This window comes from Bombina bombina, chromosome 3 (genome assembly GCF_027579735.1).
Source record: "Bombina bombina isolate aBomBom1 chromosome 3, aBomBom1.pri, whole genome shotgun sequence".
NCBI classification, from domain to species: domain Eukaryota; kingdom Metazoa; phylum Chordata; class Amphibia; order Anura; family Bombinatoridae; genus Bombina; species Bombina bombina.
The window spans coordinates 187,003,702-187,022,450 of NC_069501.1; the positions used below are offsets into that span (position 1 = coordinate 187,003,702).

The 18,749-nt window shown below is 40.9% G+C and overlaps 1 protein-coding gene across 1 annotated transcript in view; it reads right to left on the bottom strand.

Annotated features, from left to right (window-relative positions):
- RIOX2 (ribosomal oxygenase 2) overlaps nt 1-18,749 on the bottom strand; it is a 231,024-nt gene that overhangs the window by 171,675 nt on the left and 40,600 nt on the right. The window contains exon 5 of the mRNA XM_053706047.1: nt 6,725-6,828. Within this exon, the coding sequence (XP_053562022.1) occupies nt 6,725-6,828 (104 nt within the window). The remainder of the gene's footprint in view (nt 1-6,724; nt 6,829-18,749) is intronic.

Sequence of the window (18,749 nt, forward strand, 5' to 3'; positions counted from 1 at the left end):
TAGAAGCATTTTTGCTAATGGAAATAGATTGCAAAAATGCTTCTATTTAAAACTGAAATGCACCCATGCATATTTTAGTTTAAACATTTCTATCCCTTTAAGTAAGCTGGGAAATTAGATTTCTTGGCTAGGGAGGGTAACAATAAGCATTAAATAACTCTAAATATTGTATTTGTGAGAACTCTTTCTAATTTGTATTCCCACATTTCAATCAATATTATGTCAAAAATAAAAAACTGAAGGGAATGCAAAACCACTTACAAAGCTGAAAACAAATGTGTCGTTCAAAATAATACAGATTCTGTCAAGTCCTGGAAATGTGAGCAACGTTATATTACACTTAAGCGCCAGCTAAATGTGTTTGAGTCATAGAAAGGTTTTTGTGGATGGACGGATGGATGGACGGATGGATGGAGAGAAAAAAAAAAAGAGATAAATAGAAAGACAGACAGAATGACAATGGAAGAAATAGATACAAAAAAGAGGATAGGCTAACAGGATAGATCAATAAAAGAAAAACAAAATGTATGCTTATCTGATAAATGTCTTTCTTTCTGGATATGGAGAGTCCACAACGCCATTCAATTACTAGTGGGAATATCACTCCTGACCAGCAGGAGGAGGCAAAGAGCACCACAGCAAAGCTGTTAAGTGTCACTTCCCTACCCATAATCCCCAGTCATTCGACCAAAGGGAAATGGAAAAAAGGAATAACACAAAGGTGTATAGATGCCTGAGGTTTAGTAAAAAATAACTGTCTTAATAAAGGGTGGGGTCGTGGGCTCTCCATATCCGGAAAGAAAGAAATGTATCAGGTAAGCATACATTTTGTTTTCTTTCCTAAGATATGGAGAGTCCACAACGTCATTCAGTTAATAGTGGTAACCAATACCAAGCTAGAAGACACGGAATGACTAGGGAGAACAAGACAGGCAGACCTAAACAGAAGGCACCACCACTTGAAGAACTTTTCTCCCAAAGAGAGAATATCAAATATGTAGAATTTGAAAAAGTATGCAGAGAGGACAAGTTGCAGCCTTGCAAATCTGTTCCACAGAAGCTTCATTTTTGAAAACCCAAGAAGAGGAGACAACCCTAGTGGAATGAGCTGTAATTCTCTCAGGAGGCTGCTGGCCAGCAGTCTCATAAGCAAAACAAATTATACTTCTCAACCATAGGGAAAGAAAATTAGCAGTAGCTACTGACCTTTACGCTTTCCTGAGAAACAAACAAACAAACAGGGAAGAAGAGTGGCGGAAATCCGTTGCTTGTAGGTAGAATTTTAGAGCATGCACAACATTCAAGTTGTGCAACAGACGTTCTTTATGAGAAGAAGGATAAGGACAGAGAGAAGGAACTATTTCCTGATTAATATTTCTATCCGAAACCACTTAGGAAGAAACCCCAATTTGGTACGAAGAACCGCCTTATCCGCATGAAAGATATGGTAAGGCGAATCACACTACAAAGTCGAGAGTTTCCGAGGCTCTCCGAGCAGAAGAGATAGCATTAAGAAACAAAAACCTTCCAAGAAAACAACTTAATATCTAAAGAATGCATTGGCTCAAATGGAGCCTACTGCAAAACCTTAAGAACAAGGTTAAGACTCCAAGGAGGAGCAACAGGTTTAAACACAGGCCTGATTCTGACCAAGGCCTGACAAAAAGATTGAACTTATGGCACATCCGCCAGACGCTGGTGCAACAAAATAGATAGAGAAATCTGACCTTTCAGAGAACTGACTGACAATCCTTTCTCCAGACCTTCCTGGAGAAAAGACAAAATTCTAAGAATCCTGACCCTACTCCAAGAGTAGCCATTGGATTCACACCAATAAAGGTATTGGTAAATTTTTCGAGTAACAGGCTTACGAGCCTGGATCATGGTCTCAATGACCAACTCAGAAAACCCACACTTAGACAGAACTAAGCGTTCAATCTCCAAGCAGTCAGCTTCAGAGAAACAATATTTGGATGCAGGTTAGAAGGTCCTTCCTCAGAGGTAACCTCCAAAGTGGCAGAGATGACATCTTCACTAGGTCTGCAAAACCAGATCCTGAGAGGCCAAGCAGGAGTTATTAGAATTACAAACGCTCTCTCCTGTATGATACAAGCAGTGACTCGTGGAAGGAGGGCAAACGGAGAAAACAGGTATGCTAGACCAAAATCCCAAGGAACCGCCAGAGTATCCATCAGGGCAGCCTGCGGATCTCTTGACCTTGAACCGTACCTTGGAAGCTTTGCGTTCTGCCAAGACGCCATCAGATTCAATTCAGGCACCCCCCATTAACTTGGAGAACACCTCCGGATGGAGAGCCCATTCCCCGGGATGAAATGTTTGTCTGCTCAGGAAATCCGCTTCCCAGATGTCCACTCCTGGAATGTGGATGGCAGACAGACAACAATTTTGAGCTTCCACCCACTGAATAATCCGTGCCACTTTTAGGTGATATTGTCCGACTGGAACCTGATAAACCGGGCCAAGGACAATTGAGGCCAAGCCATCAGAGCATTTAAATCGCTCTCAACTCCAAGATGTTTATGCGGAGAGCAGACGCCTCCTGAATCCATAGTCCCTGCGCCTTTAACCCCCCTTTAAGTCCCAGACTGCTCCCCAGCCTAGCAGGCTGGCGTCTGTGGTCACAATCACCCAGGAAGGTATCCGGAAGCATGAGCCCTGACACAGATGCTCCTGAGAAAGCCACCATGGGAGAGAGTCTCTTGTCCTAGCCTAGATCTATTCTCTGAGACAGATCCGAATGGTCTCCGTTCCATTGTCTGAGCATGCATAACTGCAGAGCTCTGAAATGGAATCGAGCAAAAAGGAAAGATGTCCATGGAAGCGACCATCAGACCAATTACCTCCATACATTGAGCTACTGATGGCCAACAGTAGACTGTAGAGAGAGGCAAGAGGAGAGAATTTTGGATTTTCTGACCTCTGTCAGAATTTTCTTTTATAGATAGGAAATCTATTATGATTCCTAAAAAAAAACTTCCCTTGGTGCTGGGACAAGGGAACTCTTTTCCAGATTCATTTTCCATCCGAGGGAACGTAGAAAAGACAAGTAGTTCTCTGTATGAGAGTTTGCTTGGTGAAAAGATGGCGCCTGAACAAATATGTCGTCCAGGTAGGGCGCCACTGCAATTTCCAGAGACCTGATCACTGCCAGAAAATTTTGGGAGCGGTGTCAAGGCCAAATGGAAGAGCCACAAACTGAAAGTGTTTGTCTAGAAAGGCGAATCTCAGGAACTTGTGATGATGATCCCCGAGGATGGGAACATGAAGATACGCATCCTTCAGGTCTATGGTCGTCATAAACTGACCCTCTTGGACCAAAGGAAGAATGGAACGAATGGTTTCAATTTTGAAGGATGGTACTCTGAGAAACTTGTTGAGACACTTTAGGTCTAGAATGGGACAAAAAGTTCCCTCTTTTTTGGGAACCACAAGCAGATTTGAATATAATCCTAGGCCCTGTTCCCTTAATGGAACAATCACTCCCAGGGAGGAAAGGTCCTGAACGCAGTTCAAGAATGCCTCTCTTTTAACCTGGTCTGCAGATAATCTTGAGAGGTGTAGTCTGCCCCTGGGAGGAATTTGAGTTCTATTTTGTAACCCTGAGATACAATGTCCACAGCCCAAGGGTCTGGGACATCTAGTATCCATGCTTGACAAAACAGAGAAAGTTTGCTCCCCACTTGATCCGATTCCCAAACCGGGGGCAAACTCTTCATACTGACTTAGACTCAGCTGCGGGCTTCTTTGATTGCTTCCTCTTGTTCCAAGACTGATTGGGTTTCCAAGAAGACTTGGACTGTTCCTGCTTGGAAGAGGGAGAGGAAGACTTTCCTTTGAAGTTATGAAAGGAACGAAAATAACTTTGACGTCCTTTAGGTCTGTTTTTCTTGTCTTGTGCTGTTTTTCTTCTCTTGGGGTAGAAAAGACCATTTTCCACCCATAATATCAGAAATTATTTCTGCCAGACCGGGCCCAAACAAGGTCTTACCCCTGTAAGGAAGAGCCAGAAGCTTGGAGTTAAAGGTAACATCCGCTGATCAAGATTTTAGTCACAACGCCCTGCGGGCTAGGACAGTGAAGACAGACATGTTGGCTCCCAATCTAAAAACTTGCATGTTAGCATCAGAAATTAAGGAGTTGGCTAGTTTGAGAGCCTTAATCCCATCTTGGATCTCCTCCAAAAGGAGTCTCTACTAAAAATGGTTCAGATAAGGCGTTGAACCAATAAGATGCCGTACTTGCTACTGAAGCAATATAAACTGCAGGTTGCCATTGAAGACCTTGATGAACATACATCTTCTTCAAATAAGCCTCCAACTTTTTGTTCATGGGATCCTTTAAGGAGCAGTTATCCTCTATAGGAATCGTAGTTCTCTTAGCCAGAGTAGAAAAGGCCCCCTCTACTTTAGGCACTGTGCATTCTTAAAGACGAAAGATGGGGAGAAGGGAATCCTTGGCTTCTCCCATTCCTGTGATATAATCTCCGTCACACGGTCTGGAACAGGAAACACTTCCACAGAGGAAGGAACATCCTAGTATTTAATAAGTTTACTAGACTTCTTGTGGATGACAACGACAGACGTATCGGAGTCATCCAAGTAGTCAACACCTTCTATTAACAGTACACAAAGGTGTTCAAGCTTAAATCTGAAGATTACTTCTTCAGTATCAGATAAAGGAATTATACTGTCATAATCTGAGATTTCATCCTCAGAGGCTACCGACGTATCCTCCTCATTAGACTTATGAGGGAGAGCAATCTGTGAGCAGAAGGTGGAACAGAAACCTTACTATTTGAATCTTTAATTTTCCTTTTGCGTTTTCCCAAGCATAGGAAAAACAGATAATGCTGCAAATACCGCATAAGATACCTGAGCAGCAATTTCTGCAAGCAAATAAACTCCTCCAGAAGGCTGAGAGGAACTGCAGGGCACTGTATGTGACGCCATAGAGGCTTGGGACATATGAGGAGAAGCTGTGGCATTGCCTGAACAGCATCATCTTGAGAGACATTAGGCTCAGAAACAAAAAGTTTATCTTTACATTTTAAAGTTCTATTTAGACATGAGGTACAAAATTGCATAGGCAACACAATTTGGTTCTCTAAACACAGCAGACATTTGTCTATAGGAACAGACTTCTGTTCCATGACTGAAAATCATTTTTGGCAAAAAAGATAAGGAAAAATAAATATTATTTATATTGCCCTGGTACTGTCACTTTAAATTTTTTAATTCAGAGCAGTATTGAACTCCAAATACACTCCTAACTACGGACCTCTACACCTCAGCATTTGACTGAAGTGCCTACCTGCCCCTTCCGGAAAAAAATGAATACTGTCAGCTTAAAAGATTTTGTCCGGATAACTTGCCGGTCTCACACTCTCAATCTAGTAGCTGTCATCGCTCCGATCAATTCTAACGGAGCGGAAGAGGGATGTCACATGACCGGCTAATGTGAAGTTGCGCTTCAAAGCCGGCTGAAAAACTGTTGTCCCTCTGACGATATAACACTGAGAACGTAATGACAAATAAAAATTTTTACAAAGCTAATAAATAAAATGAACACATGAGCCACCAAAATAGGATTAACTCCTTCCTTCCCATAAAGGAGATTAACCCCTAAGTCTCTAGTCCACATACATAAAATGTTCCTGCCCACTGCCTGAAAATAATCCTCTACTAAGGATTCTAGTCCTAAATATATAATGCAGAGAGTTTTTCTTGTTTAACCCCTTCAGTGCAAGTCTCCCAGACCCAGAAGACAAATGCACTTAGCTGCACATTTAGCTGTCCGGCAGGAAGACAGTTTACAGGGTGTGAAAGGACACATACTCCTTACAGAGGCCTGTAGAAAAAGAAAGAACAGAGTAACTAACTCTGGCTTTCTATACCATGGGCAGCAAACATGTTAAAAAACCAAGCAAGGACTACCTCGCAACTTTTTAACTGCTTTAAAGTCACCACTACCCTACTGAAGAGATTTAAGTGGACTACGGCTAGACCCAAAAACTTGCTTGTAGCGAAAAGAAATACAATTTTTCTTCAGACACCAAACTTCACCTCTTCCATTGACAGAGGCAAAGAGAATGACTGGGGATTATGGGTAGGGGAGTGATGCTTAACAGCTTTGCTGTGGTGCTCTTTGCCTCCTCCTGCTGGCCAGGAGTGATATTCCCACTAGTAATTGAATGACGTTGTGGACTCTCCATATCTTAGGAAAGAAAAGCAGGAGTCAGATCAAATTCTAGCAATTGTGAATACCTGGCTCCTATAATTTATCAAGCCTTGCATTATAGTGCACATAGATCTACCATCACTTAACAAATATGATGGAGCATAAGAAAGGTTTCTCTCATTGAAAAGAGCTGACACATATTATGGAACATACACATTTCTGTTAGTACAGGCAAATTAGTGTTCCCAACACTCCCTTATTTGTCCAACCTTTTTACAGTCTGCCAGGCTCCCTTATTTGCCTTCAGTTTCTATTTAAATGAGAAATAGAATTCACAGTAAGTTGTTCAATGTATTATTCAATTAAAAAAAACACGTTGGCAACCCCTAGTGCAAATTAACGGATAAGTTTTGCACTGTGCTATGAAATAATACTATATAAAAAACAAAACATAAGTAGCAGAGAACACAGTTTCCATAATTAATGTGGGAAATTGAGCTCTGCATGGTTTATAGGGCTTTCTTACTTGTTTTGGTAGGTGCTAATGGTCACATGAGTGGAATGTGATGAACCAGCAGGGGTGCGAGCTTGATGAATAGTTCCTCGAGGGAAATATAACATATCACCTGGCTAGCAAGAAAGAAAATAAACATTATCTGTACAGAATCATATAGCCCAACGGTAATGTGTAATACTGAGATGATTAGTTACTTGCCCATCAAATTATCTACAAAATCATACAGTTTCTAAATCAGAAAAAATAAAAGCAGCACAAAACTGTAGTTATGATGCATGGATCATTTAAAGGAATAGTAAAGTTAAAGGGACATGAAACCCAAATTTCATTATTTCATGATTTAGATAAAGCATCTGATATTAAACAACTTTCAAATGTACTTCTATTATCAAATTTGCTTCATTCTCTTGATATTCTTTGTTGAAGGAGCAGCTATGCACTACTGAGAGCCAACTGAACACATCTGGTGAACCAATGAAGCCACCAATCAGCAGCAAGCTTTTCCAATAAGGATACCAAGAGAATGGAGCAAATTAAAGGCACAGTCTACTTGAAAATGTTTATTGTTTAAAAACATAGATAATTCCTTTATTATTCATTCCCCGGTTTTGCATAACCAACACTGTTATTTTTATATACTTTTTACCTCTGTGATTACCTTGTTTCTATGCCTCTGCAGACTTCCTCCTTATCTCAGTTCTTTTGACAGAGTTGAATTTTAGCCAATCAGTGAGTGAGCACAATGTTAACTATATGGCACACATGAACTAGCGCTGCCTAGTGTATGTGTGTATATATATATATATATATATATATATATATATATATATATACACATACATACATATACATATACACACACACACAAACATATATATACTGTATATACATACACGGACATGGAAATGTATTTTATTGACTATAAAAAGGGACATAATACTCATATGCTAAATCACATGAAACGGATGCAGCATAACTGTAAAAAGCTGACAGGAAAATATCACCTGAGAATCTCTATGCAAAAAACATAATTTATGCTTACCTGATAAATTCCTTTCTCCTGTAGTGTAGTCAGTCCACGGGTCATCCATTACTTATGGAATATTTCTCTTCCTAACAGGAAACTGCAAGAGAATTACCCAGCAGAGCTTGCTATATAGCTCCTCCCCTCACCTATCATAGTCAGTCATTCGACCAAAGCAGACGAGAAAGGAGGAACCATAGGGTACAGTGGTGACTGGAGTTTAATTAAAATTTAGACCTGCCGTAAAAACAGGGCGGGCCGTGGACTGACTACACTACAGGAGAAAGGAATTTATCAGGTAAGCATAAATTATGTTTTCTCCTGTTAAGTGTAGTCAGTCCACGGGTCATCCATTACTTATGGAATACCAATACCAAAGCTAAAGTACACGGATGAAGGGAGGGACAAGGCAGGAACATTAAACAGAAGGAACCACTGCCTGAAGTACCTTTCTCCCAAAAATAGCCTCCGACGAAGCAAGTGTGTCAAATTTGTAAAATTTTGAAAAAGTGTGAAGCGAAGACCAAGTCGCAGCTTTGCAAATCTGTTCAACAGAGGCCTCCTTTTTAAAGGCCCAGGTGGAAGCCACAGCTCTAGTAGAATGAGCTGTAATCCTTTCAGGAGGCTGCTGTCCAGCAGTCTCATAGGCTAAGCGTATTATGCTACGAAGCCAAAAAGAGAGAGAGGTAGCCGAAGCCTTTTGACCTCTCCTCTGTCCAGAGTAAATGACAAACAGGGAAGAAGTTTGACGAAAATCCTTAGTTGCCTGCAAATAGAATTTCAGGGCACGGACTACGTCCAGATTATGCAAAAGTCGTTCCTTCTTTGAAGAAGGGTTAGGACACAGAGATGGAACAACAATCTCTTGATTGATATTCCTGTTAGTAACTACCTTAGGTAAGAACCCAGGTTTAGTACGCAGGACTACCTTGTCTGAATGAAAAATCAGATAAGGAGAATCACAATGTAAGGCAGATAACTCAGAGACTCTTCGAGCCGAGGAAATAGCCATCAAAAACAGAACTTTCCAAGATAACAACTTGATATCAATGGAATGAAGGGGTTCAAATGGAACGCCTTGAAGAACATCAAGAACTAAGTTTAAGCTCCACGGCGGAGCAACAGACTTAAACACAGGCTTAATCCTAGTTAAAGCCTGACAGAAAGCCTGAACGTCTGGAACTTCAGCCAGACGTTTGTGTAGAAGAATAGACAGAGCAGAAATCTGTCCCTTTAACGAACTAGTAGATAAGCCCTTTTCTAAACCCTCTTGTAGAAAGGACAATATCCTAGGAATCCTAACCTTACTCCATGAGTAACTCTTGGATTCGCACCAACGTAAATATGTACGCCATATTTTATGGTAAATTTTTTCCTAGCCTGTATTAAGGTATCAATAACCGCCTCCGAGAAACCACGCTTTGATAGAGTCAAGCGTTCAATCTCCATGCAGTCAGCCTCAGAGAAATTAGATTTGGATGTTTGAAAGGACCCTGAATTAGAAGGTCCTGTCTCAGAGGCAGAGACCACGGTGGACAGGACGACATGTCCACTAGGTCTGCATACCAGGTCCTGCGTGGCCACGCAGGCGCTTGATGTTGTCCGACTGAAATCTGATGAACCTCAGAGTTGCTAACTGAGGCCAAACTAGGAGAGCATTGAATATTGCTCTTAACTCCAGAATATTTATTGGGAGGAGTTTCTCCTCCTGAGTCCATAATCCCTGAGCTTTCAGGGAATTCCAGACTGCTCCCCAGCCTAGAAGGCTGGCGTCTGTTGTTACAATCGTCCAATCTGGCCTGCGAAAGGTCATCCCCTTGGACAGATGTGGCCGAGAGAGCCACCATAGAAGAGAATCTCTGGTCCTTTGATCCAGATTTAGTAGGGGGGACAAATCTGAGTAATCCCCGTTCCACTGACTTAGCATGCACAATTGCAGCGGTCTGAGATGCAGGCGCGCAAATGGTACTATGTCCATTGCCGCTACCATTAAGGCGATTACTTCCATGCACTGAGCTACTGACGGGTGTGGAATGGAGTGAAGGACACGGCAAGCATTTAGAAGTTTTAATAACCTGGCCTCTGTCAGGTAAATTTTCATCTCTACAGAATCTATAAGAGTCCCTAGAAAGGGAACTCTTGTAAGTGGTAATAGAGAACTCTTTTCCACGTTCACCTTCCACCCATGCGACCTCAGAAATGCCAGAACTATCTCTGTATGAGACGTGGCAGTTTGAAAACTTGACGCTTGTATCAGAATGTCGTCTAGGTACGGAGTCTCCGCTATGCCTCGCGGTCTTAGTACCGCCAGAAGTGATCCTAGAATTTTTGTAAAGATTCTTGGGGCCGTAGCTAATCCGAAGGGAAGAGCTACAAACTGGTAATGCCTGTCTAGGAAGGCAAATCTCAGATACCGGTAATGGTCCTTGTGAATCGGTATGTGAAGGTAAGCATCCTTTAAGTCCACCGTGGTCATGTACTGACCCTCTTGGATCATGGGAAGGATGGTTCGAATAGTTTCCATTTTGAATGATGGAACCCTTAGAAATTTGTTTAGGATTTTTAAGTCCAAGATTGGTCTGAAGGTTCCCTCTTTTTTTGGGAACCACAAATAGATTTGAATAGAATCCCTGCCCGTGTTCCGTCCGCGGAACTGGGTGGATTACCCCCATTAGTAAGAGGTCTTGTACACAGCGTAGAAACGCCTCTTTCTTTGTTTGGTTTGCTAATAACCTTGAAAGATGAAATCTCCCCCGTGGAGGAGAAGTTTTGAAGTCCAGGAGATATCCCTGAGATATGATCTCCAACGCCCAGGGATCCTGGACATCTCTTGCCCAAGCCTGGGCGAAGAGAGAAAGTCTGCCCCCCACTAGATCCGTTTCCGGATAGGGGGCCCTCTCTTCATGCTGTCTTGGGGGCAGCAGCAGGTTTCTTGGCCTGCTTGCCCCTGTTCCAGGACTGGTTAACTTTCCAGCCCTGCCTGTAACGAGCAACAGCTCCTTCCTGTTTTGGAGCGGAGGAAGTTGATGCTGCTCCTGCCTTGAAGTTACGAAAGACACGAAAATTAGACTGTTTGGCCTTTGATTTGGCCCTGTCCTGAGGTAGAGCATGGCCCTTACCTCCCGTAATGTCAGCAATAATTTCTTTCAAGCCGGGCCCGAATAAGGTCTGCCCTTTGAAAGGAATATTAAGCAATTTGGATTTAGAAGTCACGTCAGCTGACCAGGATTTAAGCCACAGCGCTCTGCGTGCTTGAATGGCGAATCCGGAGTTCTTAGCCGTAAGTTTGGTTAAGTGTACGACGGCATCAGAAACAAATGAGTTAGCTAGCTTAAGGGTTTTAAGCTTGTTCATAATTTCATCCAATGGAGCTGTGCGAATGGTCTCTTCCAGAGACTCAAACCAGAATGCCGCCGCAGCAGTAACAGGCGCAATGCATGCAAGGGGTTGTAATATAAAACCTTGTTGAACAAACATTTTCTTAAGGTAACCCTCTAACTTTTTATCCATTGGATCTGAAAAAGCACAGCTATCCTCCACCGGGATAGTGGTGCGCTTAGCCAAAGTAGAAACTGCTCCCTCCACCTTAGGGACCGTCTGCCATAAGTCCCGTGTGGTGGCGTCTATAGGAAACATTTTTCTAAATATAGGAGGTGGTGAAAAGGGCACACCGGGTCTATCCCACTCCTTGTTAACAATTTCTGTAAGCCTTTTAGGTATAGGAAAAGCGTCAGTACACACCGGTACCGCAAAATATTTATCCAGCCTACATACTTTCTCTGGAATTGCAACTGTGTTACAATCATTCAGAGCCGCTAATACCTCCCCTAGCAATACGCGGAGGTTCTCAAGCTTAAATTTAAAATTTGAAATTTCTGAATCCAGTTTACCCGGATCAGACCCGTCACCCACAGAATGAAGCTCTCCGTCCTCATGTTCTGCAAATTGTGACGCAGTATCAGACATGGCTCTACCATTATCAGCGCGCTCTGTTCTAACTCCAGAGTGATCGCGCTTACCTCTTAATTCTGGCAATTTAGACAGTACTTCTGTCATAACAGTAGCCATGTCTTGCAAAGTGATTTGTATGGGCCGCCCTGATGTACTTGGCGCCACAATATCACGCACCTCCTGAGAGAGAGGCGAAGGTACTGACACGTGAGGAGAGTTAGTCGGCATAACTTCCCCCTCGTTGTCTGGTGATAATTTCTTAACATATAAAGTTTGACTTTTATTTAAAGTGACATCTATACATTGAGTGCACAAATTTCTATTGGGCTCCACATTGGCCTTTAAACATAGTGAACAAAGAGATTCATCTGAGTCAGACATGTTTAAACAAAACTAGCAATGAGACTAGCAAACTTGGAAATATTTTTCAAAATTAATTTACAAGCAATATAAAAAACGTTACTGTGCCTTTAAGAAGCACAGAAAAACTAACACAGTTGAAATAACAATGATCAAAAATAGTTATAGCAACCAAATTTTCACAGTAAATGTATTAAGTTAGCAAAGGATTGCACCCACCAGCAAATGGATGATTAACCCCTTAGTACCCAAAAACGGATAACAATTATGTAATTAACGTTTTTCTCACAGTCAAATACACTGTCACAGGACTACTGTGACTGATTACCTCCCTCAAAATGGATTTTGAAGACCCCTGAGCTCTCTAGAGACGATCTGGATCATGGAGGATGAAGTAGACAGATTGTGACTGAATATTTACTGTGTAAAAAAGCGCTAAAATAGACCCCTCCCACTCATATTACAACAGTGGGGAAGCTCAGAAACTGTTTCTATGCAGAAAACAAAAATGGCCATGTGGTAAAAATCATGCCCCAATAAGTTTTATCACCAAGTACCTCACAAAAACGATTAACAAGCCAGTAAAACGTTTTAAACATACATTTAAAAGTTATGTATTATTATTTACAAGCCTGCTACCAGTCGCTTTTACTGCAGTTCAGGCTCATACATTATTTCAGTATTTACAGTATTTTCAGAGTCAATTCCATTCCTTAGAAAATACATTCAGTGCACACACACTCATCAGCCTAATACCAGTCGCTATCACTGCATTTAAGGCTGAACTTACTTTACAATGGTATCAGCAGTATTTTCTCAGTCAATTCCATTCCCCAGAAAATAAATTACTGCGCATACCTCATTTGTTGCAGGGGAGCCCTGCATGCTATTCCCCTTCTCTGAAAGTACCTCACGCCTCAGATGAGAAACAGCCAGTGGATCTTAGTTACGTCTGCTCCCCAAGGCAGAACATAGTGCGATCTGCGATATTATCGCAGAAAGTGGAGCCTGCCTGCAGAAAGAACGGCCAGGTCTGTTAAACAGAGAATTTTTTCTTCAACAGAATTTTTTTTTCTCTGGCCAGTGCAGTGCTTTCAAATGGACAACCGGCACCTTTTTAGTGCAGACAGTACTTTTAAATTATTGGCTAATGGCTGCTCTGCTCCTGAAATTGATACTTTTTATGCAATATCATTATTGATACTTTTACCCGCCAGAACGGCTTCTGCGACTGTGAGGTAAGTCAGTTCTCGGCACAGGGCATGTGTTTTTTTTTTTTAACTAGCAGAAGGAGTAAAAGCTTTTTAAAAATGTTTTATTATTATTGTATTTCAATAGAGCCGAGCGGTGGTGCGGCGGTAGTGTGGGAAGAGGGCTGAGTGAGAACAGAAAAAGAGCGCACAACAAATGTTTACATTTGCGCACATCTCCTACTGCAGCGCATCACATCATTCTGGGAGACCGTAGACCGGCAATGTGTGCTGTATGCCTCAACAGCATATCGCCTACAGCAGCGTGTGAGAAGAGGGCTTAGTGAGAGCAGGAAAAGAGCGTATCACCTACAGCACGTCTTAGCTATGATTTACATTCACAGACCTGCCCCCTGCATTAGTGTACAGCATGGTGACTTGCGAGATCCCATATACCGGAGAAATGCTGTGCAAGTGGGTGATGAGGTTACACATGCTGTACACTAATGCAGGGGCAGGTCTGTGAATGTAAATCATAGCTAAGACGTGCTGTAGGTGATACGTTCTTTTCCTGCTCTCACTAAGCCCTCTTCTCACATTACCACCGCACCACCGCTTGGCTCTATTGAAATATTAATGCAGGGGCAGGTCTGTGAATGTAAATCATAGCTAAGACGTGCTGTAGGCGATATGCTGTTGAGGCATACAGCACACATTGCCGGTCTGCGGTCTCCCAGAATGATGTGATGCGCTGCAGTAGGAGATGTGCGCAAATGTAAACATTTGTTGTGCGCTCTTTTCCTGTTCTCACTCAGCCCTCTCCTCACACTACCGCCGCACCACCGCTCGGCTCTATTGAAATATTAATGCAGGGGCAGGTCTGTGTAATGAGCCCACTGAATGTAAATCATAGTCCTCGGTGTATACTGGCCCTTTAAGCAGGTTTTTTGGTTGTACTATGGCACTTACTGGGTGGAAATCGCTAAATTAATTTACTCCTCCTGAGTCCTTCTATGTCCCTAGCCAAAGCCGCCCTGGGGCCACAATTCAATTCTACAGTAATTTTTATCTGATAATCAAGTATTTCTCCAGTCCAGTGTTACCAAAACTCCTCTCCTTTACAAATGTTTTATTCCTGCCCTCACACCCTCAGTGTTAATATAATCTATACATTTGTGTGTCTATGTATACTATCTTGCTTTAAAAAAAAAAAAAAAAAAGTTTTCATTTATTTTTTAAAGTTTGTTCACTGGCTGTGTGAGTGTAAAGAATACATTCCAGTACATTTCAGGTTCTTTTGGCATTACTGCAATAAGCTTGTTTTTTTTAAATGCTTCTCTGGAAAAAAATTTTACAAAAAATGATGCCAATATGTTCTAAAAACTCGCCCTAAGACACTGTTAGTGTTAGGTTGGCAGTATTTTGGTTATTGTGGTGGGTCAGTTTGTTGTCAGAAGGGGCTAAATAGTTTGCACACTCCTCTTTTACAACCAAGGGGTTATGCTAGCAAATTTAGATCAGCGACACATCTGTTATTTATTATCACCTTCCCTCACTAAATATTGGAATCAGATTTTAAACAATGAATGAACAGCCAAAGCCTTTTTATTTGCAAATTGTAAATAGCAATAATAATACTAATATAATTAGTACTAGTAGACTAGTATTTTATTACTATTAGCGTAAGTTTCTCTGATGAAAGAAAGTCTACTTTTGTTTGCCTACTATAGCAGTGCTTCCTCAAGAACAGTAAAAATGAAACCAGGGTTGTGAGTGATAAACATTTTAAAACTTAACAGAACAAAAATTCTATTAACATTTAAAATGTATATCACCACCCTGGTTTTATTTATTTTTTCTTGGGGAAAAAGGGAATGGTAACTATATTGTGGTTCTTTAAGCATATATGCACAATAGGTGGGATAGGGGACTTTATATTTGATTGTCAGCTGAGCAGAGCTGGTAATGATAGAATGGGGTCAGTCCACACGTATGTGTGCGCGCGCGCACACACACATTACATGTGAAAGTTTACCAAGTTTTAAATAAATGTTTGTTTATGAATGATTTAAAACCGAATTTTATTTCATAATGACCTGCAGAAAATTTTTCACTACAAAAAATCTCATCGCAGAAAGTGAAAAAAAGTTCTGCTTCTGGGCGTCTGCTAAGACCATAGAAAGAAACCCAGGCAGATTCTTCTTCTAATGCTGCCTGAGAATAAACAGCACACTCCGGTGCCATTTAAAAATAACAAACTTTTGATTGAAGAAATAAACTAAGTTAAAAAAAAAACACCACAGATCTCTCACAGCTTCCTACTAGTTAGGCTGCAAGAGAATGACTGACTATGATAGGTGAGGGGAGGAGCTATATAGCAAGCTCTGCTGGGTAATTCTCTTGCAGTTTCCTGTTAGGAAGAGAAATATTCCATAAGTAATGGATGACCCGTGGACTGACTACACTTAACAGGAGAAAAGAAAGATATTTTACCTCACAATGTCCCCAGCACACCAGAGTAAATGCTGTGTAAAAAACAAAATTTATGCTTACCTGATAAATTTCTTTCTCTTGTGGTGTATACAGTCCACGGGTTCATCCATTACTTGTGGGATATTCTCCTTCCCAACAGGAAGCTGCAAGAGGACACCCACAGCAGAGCTGTCTATATAGCTCCTCCCCTAACTGCCAGGAGAAACTATAGGGTGCAGTGGTGACTGTAGTTTAAAAATAAAAAACACCTGCCTTAAAGTGACAGGGCGGGCCGTGGACTGGATACACCACAAGAGAAAGAAATTTATCAGGTAAGCATAAATTTTGTTTTCTCTTGTAAGGTGTATCCAGTCCACGGGTTCATCCATTACTTGTGGGATACCAATACCAAAGCTTTAGGACACGGATGAAGGGAGGGACAAGGCAGGAACTTAAACGGAAGGCACCACTGCCTGCAAGACCTTTCTCCCAAAAATAGCCTCAGAGGAAGCAAAAGTATCAAATTAACATGAATATTACCCTTTTTTGTAAGCATGATCCCAGTCGTTGTTAAATCACTGCATCAGGCTTACCTCAATTATACAATGCTCTGTCAGCATTTTCTAGATCTTATCATCTCTCTAGAAATAAATATACTGAACATACCTCAAAGCAGGTAATCTGCAGACCGTTCCCCCAACTGAAGTCTTTCCCATACTCTTCAGTTATGTGTGAGAACAGCAATGGACCTTAGTTACAAACCGCTAAGATCATAAACCTCCAGGCAGATTCTTCTTCTAATTTCTGCCTGAGAGTAAAACAGTACAACGCCGGTACCGTTTAAAAATAAACTTTTGATTGAAGGTAAAACTACACTAAGTCACCACATATCTCTTGATACTTCCTATCTTGTCGAGAGCTGCAAGAGAATGACTGGGGGTGGCAGTTAGGGGAGGAGCTATATAGACAGCTCTGCTGTGGGTGTCCTCTTGCAGCTTCCTGTTGGGAAGGAGAATATCCCACAAGTAATGGATGAACCCGTGGACTGGATACACCTTACAAGAAAAAGTTATACTTCAGCTGTTGTCCAGTTGCAGGTAAAAAAATAAAAAAAAGGAATGAACAGCAGCCAATCAGCATCAACAGTGCTGAGGTCATGAACTCTTTTACTGTGATCTCATGTGATTTCACTTAACTCTCATGAGATTCATAGTAAACTTCCTTAAGGTGAAAGTCAATCCTAGCGTTTTACAAACGCAAGGATTGACAATTGAAACAAATAAAGGGGACTTTAATTCATGAAGTATAAGACACTTCATGTAGAAAGCTCCTTTATTTGTTTCAATCGATCGCCGTTTTTAGCTTCTACAGCAGCCCAGGGTTAAAAAATTTTTTGCTAAGAGGTGACGTTTTCCCCTCTTAGCCAATAGCCGTGCGGTACATCCGGCTCCCATGGGTGCCAAGCCAGATTTACCGCACGGCTATTTTGTAAAACACTAGGATTGACTTTCACTTTAAACTGAATAGGGAAATAAGATAAATGTGCATGAAGCTCACTCCCTTGCCTGTCCCGGCACAGACATACTGATTTCCTGCTTAAAGTCCTTTACAATGGGGTGTGAATACTTAGGACATTTTAAGGTAAAATATCTTCCTTTTTTTTACATAGAGATGTTCAGGTGATATTTTCTAGTCAGGTTTTACAGCTATGCTGCATCACTTTAGTGTTTAAACATTTGGGTATCATGGCCCTTTAATATTTAATAACGTGTTTATCTGTGTATGTATTATAAATATTTCACATTCCAATGTTCACATATGTTGAACATATGAATATGTTCTTTAAATTGATATATATATATAAAATCAAATATATCTATCAATATATATCTATATTTATATACAAAGGTGAGTGAGAGTTCAAGGATACTGAGCGGTAAGGTCTATACGGGAACATACAGGGAATACTGCGTCGGCGCCTCTCCCGGCACAAACCCAGACTTGCAGACCAGGCTGCCTGTTCCAGGTATACAATAAACAAAGAAAAATTCCCCTATAAGTTGCTCCCAGACCAAAAATGTCCACTATTTAAGGCACAACACAGGCACATGAGTCGAAGTAAAGTGAATTAATCATACCTTTTTTGTGGCATGTCGGACAAACACTCGGCAAATAATAGCGGTGTGACTACCAGGAGACACAGGTGTGTGGAGTGTGATGTCATCTGACGCGTTTCACGCCCTTCTGGCGCTTTGTCAAAGATGTGGAGGTGTGTGTGATTAGCATACTTTTAAATGGTTATCTGGAAAACTCCTCCCTTGATGTGATGTCATAGTAGCAAACTGTGTTTTCAAAATTGTTAATACATATGTGTGATAAAGTGTATTTAAAAGTGTTAATAAATGTATATTTTTATTCGTGCACATTGCGTGTATTAAATTAAAGTGAGTTACTATTTAAAAGTTTTTTTTAAAATCAATAACTTATGGTGCTATGCGGCTCTTAGATATTTATAGCCTATGGCAAAGAACTAAAAAATTCCTATAGCTACATTGTTATGCATTCATTCTGCTGGAATTTCACTGCAATAATACTTTTTGGTTACTATTGTAATACATTAATATGTGTGGTTGTTCTTTCATTTGTAGAAATTCTGTTACTTTTTCTATAAAGGCTTTCAGACCATTTCGATTCTTCGTTTGTCTGAAATCTTTTCAGTCTTAAAATTAACCCCTTCATCACTATTTAGAATTTTTACGTTATATATATTTGTACTTCACAATAGTTTGTCTTGTTACTTTGCAGGGTTAACTAGGTGTATTGGAGCCGATAGTTCATATCAACACTAAATTATTACAGTATTAAAAGTTGTATACTTAGTGTGAAAAAACAGTTTTTTAAACTTTACACCTGATTAGTAAATTGTCGGTTTAGATTATTACATTTTATATCGTTCTTTAGTATTGAATCCATTTTGATATTTGTTTCACTGCATAGGTATAGAGACCTGAATAATATTTCAAAAAGAAAGTGTGGA